This window comes from Salvia miltiorrhiza, chromosome 7 (assembly GCF_028751815.1).
Source record: "Salvia miltiorrhiza cultivar Shanhuang (shh) chromosome 7, IMPLAD_Smil_shh, whole genome shotgun sequence".
In the NCBI taxonomy this organism is placed as follows: Eukaryota; Viridiplantae; Streptophyta; class Magnoliopsida; order Lamiales; family Lamiaceae; genus Salvia; species Salvia miltiorrhiza.
Window position 1 is genome coordinate 16,599,292 of NC_080393.1, and position 9,496 is coordinate 16,608,787.

The window sequence follows — 9,496 nt, forward strand, 5'->3', positions numbered from 1 at the left end:
TTTCACTTTTTTTTTCAAATGTTGGATCTGGCCGTTGCTTGAACCGGCGGTTCCAACGGATGCGGTTTCAAATTTCAAATTGGATGATGATCTCCGTTTTCGAGGGAAGATATAACTTCCAAATTCTTAACTTGTAAAATTAAATCTCAGAATTACTTATAAGGATCATGTTGGTAAAAATAATCCTAGAAGGAAGTGACATGGATTTTAATAATTGTAGTTGAATGCATTATAAGTAGAGAAAGGAATCGTATTAAGGGTGGTGTTAAAGTGGATAATGGGATTTAAGTTAAATTAAAATGGTAGGCCTTGTGTGACAGAAAAAGTATATGATTTGATATATTAAATGTACAGTATATTGATTTGTTGTGGGGTAATATCTACAAATAAAATACTAGTATTATTTTTTGTGAACGAGAAAATTTGAACTATTTTTATGGGAACTGAAGAAGTAAATGATAAAGTAGGCAACTTGGATCGTCTTCCGTTAGGAAGAAATTAAGGGGCAGAAGAACTACATTTGCAGCATCTTGAAGCACAATATGACGATCTTCTGATGAACCATCTATCTAATTCACAGCCGGGTATAAATGATAGTATTCTCTTGCTCTCATTTTACTTTTTCAATATTATTATTAAGAAATATTAAATTGTAGGGTATCATGTGTGAACACATGTTTTATGTAGCGTAAATTGATTGTTCAAAAAGAAATCTGCCAAGTTAAATAAAAGAGGTGGTCTTGGGTACACCCGAATGTACCGTACACCCGCGTTGATTCGTATCCAAATTCTGATTCGCATCCCGATTCAAATCCGCATTCTGACTCAAATCGTGTAATTGACATTATTCGATTATACAAATGATACTGCCTGTAATTGACACTATTTGTTATACAAATAACACTGCGTATAAATGACACTATAACAGTGTAAATGACACTGTGTATAATTGACACTATTCAGAAATATAAATGACACTATAATATTTAAATAACATTGTAAAATTGAAAAGGAAACTATAACATTTTAAAATGTTACAGTGCCATTTATATAATTTAATAGTGTCAGTTATAAGCAGTGTCATTTACACGATTTGAGTCAGGATGCGGGTTTGGATTAGCATGCAGATCAGAATTTGGGTATAATTCAATCCGAGTGTATGGTACACCCGAGTGTACATAAACTAATTCAAACGAGAGTACAACCATATTTTAAACTACATGTAAAAAACAGTGATAAAGACTGCTGAAATAGAAATTTTATTGAAGAAAACAAAAAACCCTTGAGAGCACAGGCGCGATCAAGGAGAGTCCGGAAAAAATAAAACAAGAAGAAAACAAAAACCGAAGCGTAAAGAACAAAAGACGGGACCGCCGGCGCCAGAGGAGACAAGGCTCCATAGGAGACAAGGTGCCAGAAAAGTCCAGGCACCAGAGGAGACAAGGCACCAGAGGAGTCAAGTCGCCAAAGGAGTCAAGGCGCCAGAGGTGGCGTGGCGCCAGGGAAGTCGAGGCTCCAGAAGAGACGAGGCGCCAGAGGAAAGGCGCCAGAGGGGTCGAAGCGCCAGAGGAGACAAGGCGCCAGAGGACCCGGGGCGCCAGGGAAGTCAAGTCGTCAGAGGGGCCAAAGCGCCAGAGGAGTCAAGGCGCCAGAGGAGTCGAGACGCTAGGGGAGACGAGGCGCCAGAGGAGTCAATGCGCCAGAGGAGGCGGGGCGCCAGAGGAATCAAAGCGCCAGAGGAGTCAGGGCGCTAGAGGAGACGAGGCGCCAGAGGGGACGAGGCGCCAGAGGGATCGAGGCGCCAGAGAAGTCAATGCGCCAGAGGAAACAAGGCGCTAGAGGAGTCAAGGCGCCAGAGGAAACAAGGCGCCAGAGGAGTCAAGGCGCCAGAGGAGTCCAGGCGCCAGAGGGGTCGAGGCGCCAGAGGAGTCCAGGCGCCAGAAGAGTCGTCGAGACGCCAGAGGAGCCAAGGCGCAAGAGAAGTGAAGGCTCCAGAGGAGACGAAGCGCCAGAGGAGACAGGGCGCCTGAGGAATCAGGCGCCAGAGGAGTCAAAGCGCCAAAAGCGTGCCCGATCCAACCTTCCAAACAAGAAAACAGCAGATCAAACAAACCAAAACACAACAGAGCAACGAAGAACAGAAGAACGACAAAGCGAAAAACCAAACCCTGCCCCCAGGGACAAAGGTCAAGGGTGGATCAGTATCTCAAACGTTCCAATAAACCACCAAACTGGCCCCGGAAAGCAAAGGCTTCACGAAGCTCCCCCACCAAAAACAAGCCCGAAACAGACCTGCCTTAAGCACTGCAGACCGAGGATGAGAACGAAGTAGAGTCTGGGGAAAAAACAGTGACAAAGAAAGAATGTAGGAGAGAGGAGAGGATAAATGAGAGATGAGAGAGAATTTTTTTGTGTGACTTTAAATGATAATAATTTATTTATTTTAAATTTATTTTTTATAATTTTTACATCAAATTAAAGATCTTGTCATCATCTTTAATTTAACATCCATATCGGATATTTTTTTATAAATCAAAGTTGATGATTTTAAAAAAAGAATCAAAACAAAAAATGAAAAGCGATGAGAGATATTTTTGTGGGAAAAAATTTATAGTACATGTTTTATATTGTCTCCTCCGTTCCATAACAAGTGTCCTAGTTTCCTTTTTTTAGTTGTCTCATAACAAGTGTCCTAGTTCTAAAATAAGAAAATGGGCTCCAACACCTTTTACTTTTTTACCTTTGTCATCACATTACATTCTCTCACACCATTTTTTATTTTTTTTTACTCTTTAATCATACTCTTTAAATTCCCGTACCGAAACAAACTAGGACGTTTGTTATGAAACGGAGGAAGTACATTACATAGATATAGATTAATTAATAAATATCTAATAAATTGTGGGATAAATCGTGAGAGAGATAATATAGTTAATAACCATTAAAAATAATACGGAGGAGAGAAAAATATATATGAGAGAGAGAAGATATGGCCGTAAAATTTTACCGTTAAAATTCTCTTTCATATAATATATAGATTTTACCATTACTGACATCAATTACTTTTGGGTTCTAGAATATAATTTATAAAAGAGCTGCAAAATCTACTACAATTAGTGCTACCATAATCTACTACAATTAGTGATAACAAAGAATAATTTATTAGTTTAAAATTTATAAGGTATAAATATAATCAACAAAATTTGGCCAGAAATGGTGAATACTCAAGTCAAAATTGCAAGGGAAAATATATCAATTCGTTATACCTTATACAGTTTAAATTTAAGGGGGTTATTGCCATAAAATTCATCAAGTTTGCAAATTTTCTGGTTTATATCATGACTTTTTATTTTTGCCAAAAAATACATGAATTTAGTATTGATTCTTAAATATCTCATACGTTGCTATTTCGCCCAAATCCAATCTTAGGTGGCAGCCGAAATTGCCAGCGTGTAATAAACGGCCAATGATAATTGGTTATATTAAGTTGGAAAATTTTTATTGGACATAAAATTAGGGTAAGCTACTCCTTTTCTTTGCTAAAGAAGCAGAACACGTAGAGAAGAAGGAGTTCTGCAAATGTTGGGCTTTGGCTTGCTACAAGATTTAGGAAGCATAAGTTGGGCAATCTTTAATTGGGCATAAAAGTAGGGTAAATATCTCACTTTCATCGTTAAAGAAGAAGAACGCTAAAGAGAGGTTGGGGCTTTGGCTCGCTACAACAACAACATTGATGGGTGATTATTTTCTCGTTCGTCATCGAGCACGAGGAATATAACAGAACCTACTCGATTTTTCTTTTACAACATTGTTGCGGTGATTGTTTTCTGTTGTTAGCCTCTCTTGTTCTTATTTTCAGTGATTGAGTTTGCTTATAATTTTGATTTTTCGCTCGTGCTTCAGTTGGGGGATGACAGGCTCCCCATCTCTCTTAAAGGTAGAGATTTGAACTTTCATAAATCAACCAAGCAAATAAGGCGACAAGCTCCAGCAAGTTTTTTTGAATTTGGCTCCAGCAAGTTTTCGTCCTTTTGTGTTTTGATTAGGGCTTTTGTTTAGTTATTATCTTTTGTTTGTTTATTTTAATCGATGACCACATATAAATTGAAAAGGTGCTTTGTTTTGTTTAAGAATTTTCAATTTTTTACTCAATTAATTAAATCTCATATAAATTAAATGTCACGTCTGTGCCACATAAGCCACGTAAATGACACATAAGTTTTGATTTCGCCGGAGTTATTCATCGCGGGATATTTAAGAATCAATACTAAATTCATGTATTTTTTGGCAAAAATAAAAAGTCATGATATAAACCAGAAAATTTTCAAACTTGATGAATTTTATGGCAATAACCCCTAAATTTAATAAGTTATAGTATCAATTAGTTAGTTCTACATAATCAACAAAATTGTATTTTTAATTACTATTCAATTGATATATCTTTTTACGATATACTATTGTGCATTGGTTACACTTTCATCAATTAGATAAATTTAATGAAAATCCCTATTATCAATTAGATATGGTATCACTATTTTGAAAATCGTCAATTGCTACATGATTTGGTCCTCCCATTACAAACGAAATAAAATTGATAGATGTATCGAACGAACATAGTAGCTTGAATTGTGTTTGGGTATTGTGACATTATAGCATGAAGGGAATACACTGAGTGGGCAAACAAATTGTTGATACAATTGAGGGAAAGAGTGAGTTTGAAGTTAGTCTTGTTGGGTCATTTCTGTATCTTCGGCCATTATGATTTCCATATCTCTCACGTCCCGCTTCAGCACATTGCCTAGTCTCGCAATAGCCTCCGTCTGTCGTTGCAACACCTGCAACAACAACAACAATATTAACGCCTTCTACTGAACGAATCAAGTCCCAATATTAGTTTTCATTGTACCTCCTGCATGTCAGCTAGACTTTGTTCATGAATTTTGGTCGATCCTGGCAGGTACACTGAGCTACCAATTAGGCCGTCTGCTTGAAGGCGAGATAGCATGAGCAGATTCTGAACCCGTCTAGAAAGTTCTGCTCCAGATCCTTTTAACTGCAACTTCAGATACTTTTTCTCATTTACGTCCTCTTTAACATTTCAATTGAGACAAAATAGGTGAAAGTTAACCTGTCTCGTCGTTGCAGCCAACTTCTCTGCTAATTCTACTTCTCCTTTCATCAGAGGTAATCGACAACCTTTACCATCCAGTGCCTCTACTACTCTCATAACCTGAGTAACACAGCCCATGAAATAATGAATAACAGGACAATGTTGTGAAATACAACTCATAATAACTAATAGCAATTGAAATATAGCAAATGCAAGCCTATTCATCCTTACAAAAACTATAACAGCCCGGGAATTACAAGAGAAAAGGTAACTAGTAGCCTGGGTATGCCATTCCCAACCCACACAAGCCTAGTTTTTGAATATCCAAAATTGAGTTACAGAAAAACAAAATTTTCTGAGATACCAAACACAACCTGACAGCTTATCATGGTAAAAAGACCAGACCAAAGCTAAACCATTCTTCAACAGAGTATACTACGGCCATATTTTGGGAGCTGACAAAATCCTACCCTTAAAAGACGCCTTTGAAGTACTTGCTCTTTCTGTTGCATCCTTTGAATCCAAGGAAGTGTGTCAGCTTGAAAATGCCTTTGGAGCTGCATCAAGAGAAATGGAAAAAGAGGTATTAGAGGCAGACAGATGCACGCATATGCATGTGCATATACACCTTTAAGTTTATTCTGTGTTGCCTGTAGCTCTATATATATTTATGTGTGTGTGTGTGTATACACAAGAGAAAGAGAAAGAGAAAGAGGGAGACAGATCACCATCTTAACATTGCTCTGGGTCATCTTCAGTCTCTCAGAATCTGACAGTATGACTTCATCTTGAAGCTAAGAAAGCCCATTTGTGGACCATAATGAGAAACTTATTACAAAGTAGAAGCAGATCATGATATTCAAAATAAAGAAACATAGTGTTTAACAGAACAGAACAGGTGGTATGCATGAGAACCCTGAAAGTCAGAATAATAGCAATATCAAAAAATGATGTCCATGTAAATAGAAGATTGTTGAAGGGACTAGACCAAGCTATCAAGTTTATACTGTATCTCAAAACATGCCAACTACAGCAAAACTTAAATTTGTCAGAAAGTAGACTCAAGCTTGAAGCATCATTGCACATGAATCAATTTTTGAGAAAATAAATTTTATTAAATTCTCGGTGAACTGAGACAGAGACCAACTATTCTACCTAATCCCATTCCTCTAGGAATTTCTCACAATCCTCAAAAACTCATTTCTAACTATCCAAATGAACCTAAGGCAGTGTCAGAACAATTACATCACATGATTTTTTTGTAAAAATTCAAATGTGCCAGCATCAAGCAGAAATCTTCTTTTTTTCAATGGCTTTTTTTCCTCATCATGTTCCTTAGACATTCATTAAGCCTCCCAAAAACAAAACTCCTAAAAAAATTACAAATAAAAGCTTGACTCTGTTGGAGGCTGAGGGAGTTATCAAACACATTTAGCCTGGCATGATGATGCCAAAAAGCAAGCATATCTCTTAAGTTGAACTTGTATAGCATGTGCATATACCCATATCTATGCATCTCCCTTATAAGTTATAATATCATATGCAATCTCTGTTTGTTAACCTTTACATATTCAATTTTTTTATTAAATGATAGGGAACTTTGTTCAAATGGCAATATGACACAATGACAAAGAAGAATCTCTTAAGTAGCAATCGGAATATGTGCTCAGAATAAGTGTATATGCATCAGATTAGCGTCTAATATGATGGCGGCTATCATTAAAGCAAAACAAAGACACTACACAGGTTTAGTGAATATTTCACTGTGAAATATTAAGAAGCTTCTGACTACAGTATGAAATCTAAGACATTAAGAATGATAGTGGACATCCTCTTAGTCTAATTTAAAACTTTGCGTACCTTAAGACGCTGGGAAAGATCTTTGAAACCTTGCACAAGTTGAGGCCATAAACGTTCTCTTTTGGAACTTTCCATGCCTTCTAGTTTTGTTATTGCTTCTGCCCACATAATCTGGCAGTTCAAACTATTTTACCAGACTTACGAAATAGCCTCCAAAAATACATTTACAATTAATAGTAAAGGTTGTGCAAGTTTAAACTAAACTCACATCTGATACACCAGCAGGCTTTGCCCTGTACTGAGGTTCAGTCACACTAAACAACAGATGCTGCAAAATCAACAAAGATCTTGATGAGCATCTAAATCAGAAAGAAAGCTTGATTTCAGAGTTAAAGTTCAAGCTTCTTCAATTGATACACATGAATTGCGCATAGCATTCTTCTAGTCTTAAACTTCCAGCGTCCATGCTAAACATATACTTACTAGACCTAAAGAGTGCAATACACCCCTAGGCAACTATTTCCTCATCTATTCCAACATCACACAACAGAATCAAATGCAGTGTTGTGAACATGAACATGCCTATTTCTTTAAAAAATGCGCCCCTGAACATGCCCAATTTCAGAGTTAGAGATACGATAAGTTACATATTAAAATCTAACCCCATTACTTGAGATTCAGCACAATGTCGGATAATAAAAAATTCATTGTGCTCTATTTGTGAAGATAAAGGCCAACCTTGAAAACCTGCTTCATAATCTATTCAGTCGGCAATTTAAAGTATAACAATTCATAACTGAAGCCATGCAGAGCTAAAGTATAAAAATTTATTCACCTCCCCGTTTAAGATTAAATCACATCCAAAGACACTTATAACCTCACAAACAAAGACGCATGCTTGGATACAATGTTTTTCGCCCTAAAATAACAGGTATTGCATTGGCATTTGTAACGGAAGATTTGTGCTGAGAAATACTAAAAGAAGAAAATTAATCACCCATCAGTTCATAAAGTGATTTTGAGTAGTTAGAAAACAACAACATAATTGGGAAAAAAGAAAAAAAAAACTACAAGCCGGACCTTAAATTCATACTTAAGGTTCCCAGGTTCCTCTTTGTATGCATCCACAATCGCCTGTAGAGACAACATGAAGCGATCAACATAAGTTAGATTTGATCAATTAGACTTATATATAAAAAGGATTCACACTTGAATATCGCGATCGGCTAGAGAAAAAGGGAGAGGAGCAACTGGGGCCATCTGAGTGGTCAATTGCTGATTCATGAAATTGGTTGGAGAAGCATTATTAAAAAGAGTCGCTTGCTGTTGCTGAGCATTATTAAACGGAGTCGTGAAGCCGAAGGGGCTCTGCTGTTGCTGTTGCTGCGGCTGAGGCGTCTGAAAGAGCGACGGAGTTTGCTGCTGAGGCGTCTGAAAGAGCGATGGAGTTTGCTGCTGCTGTTGCTGTTGCTGAGGCGTCTGAAACAGCGACGGAGTTTGCTGCTGCTGCTGCGGTTGGGATTGTTGCGAAAAGGGTGTGGAGAAGAGCGATGAACCGAACGCCGGAGTTGAAGGCGTGCCGAATGCGGGAGTGGAGGAAGGGGTGGCGAAGGCCGGGGAGGACGACTGAGCTCCGAACATTCTTGGAGGGGTGGCGGAACCCTAGATTCAGAGATTGGGAATTTCTAGTGCGGCTGTTGCCGCCAATTTCTTTATGACGCGACGCCGCGTTAGAGGGTTTTGAAATTCGTTTTAGAAAGTAGTAAAATAATTGCAACATTTTCCCCTTCCAAAACCAAAATACACACATGTATGTAAATGTATTTGCACAAATTATGATAATTTTAAAGTTAATTGCTTGCTTCCCCTGCCTCAATATGTAGGGTTCAGGGTTACTAAGAGCATCCACAATGGTGGGTGCGATGGCCGGATCGAACCCGGCCTATCGCACCCACCACCATTGCCGCTCCCGGGTGCGATGGAGGGGAGGCGTGCGTTCGCACTCGACGAATGTGGGAGCGAAGGAGGGGGCGTGTAAACACGCGCCCCTTTCCGAAATTTTAAAAAAAAAAAATTAATTTTAACGGTCAAATGACCGTTGCCTTCAACGGTCTTCGGCCGATTTTTTTTGTTTTTTTTTTCTTTTTCACCTATATATATCCCCTTCAATCACAAACACAATTCATCCAACAATTCTCTTCAACTCCTAAAAAATGTCTTCATCCACCAATTCTTCCAACAATAATTCTTCCTCAAATTCGAAAATGTATTCGAAAATTGGTTGAGCATATATGGGCACGCTTTGGTCCGGTTGACCCGTAGTTCGACGGCTTTAAATTATTCGAAAATTGGATGTTTTAAATATTTGTTGTTTTTTTTTTTAATTTTATTTGTAATGTTTGGATTTTTAATTGAATGAATTTTATGTTGTTAAAATTGAAGTTGTTTAATTTAAATTGAAAAATGAATAAAAGTAAAGAGAAAATGAAATTAAAATCTATTGCACCCGGGTGGGTGCAATACCATTGTGGGAGTGGGTGCAATAGAAGTGGGACCCATGGTATTGCACCCACTATGGGTGCAAGC

General features: G+C 37.9%; 1 protein-coding gene across 1 annotated transcript; it reads right to left on the reverse strand.

Moving 5' to 3' along the window:
• Positions 1-4,550: 4,550 nt before the first annotated feature.
• On the reverse strand, positions 4,551-8,765 carry LOC130995602 (nuclear pore complex protein NUP54). The gene is made up of 9 exons (XM_057920956.1): positions 8,120-8,765; positions 7,991-8,044; positions 7,179-7,238; positions 6,971-7,081; positions 5,839-5,904; positions 5,581-5,667; positions 5,129-5,230; positions 4,907-5,053; positions 4,551-4,835 (listed from the first exon to the last, which is right to left on the reverse strand). The coding sequence occupies exons 1-9, from the start codon at positions 8,549-8,551 to the stop codon at positions 4,722-4,724; spliced, it is 1,173 nt and encodes a 390-aa protein (XP_057776939.1). The 5' UTR covers positions 8,552-8,765; the 3' UTR covers positions 4,551-4,721.
• Between the last annotated feature and the right edge of the window lie 731 nt (positions 8,766-9,496).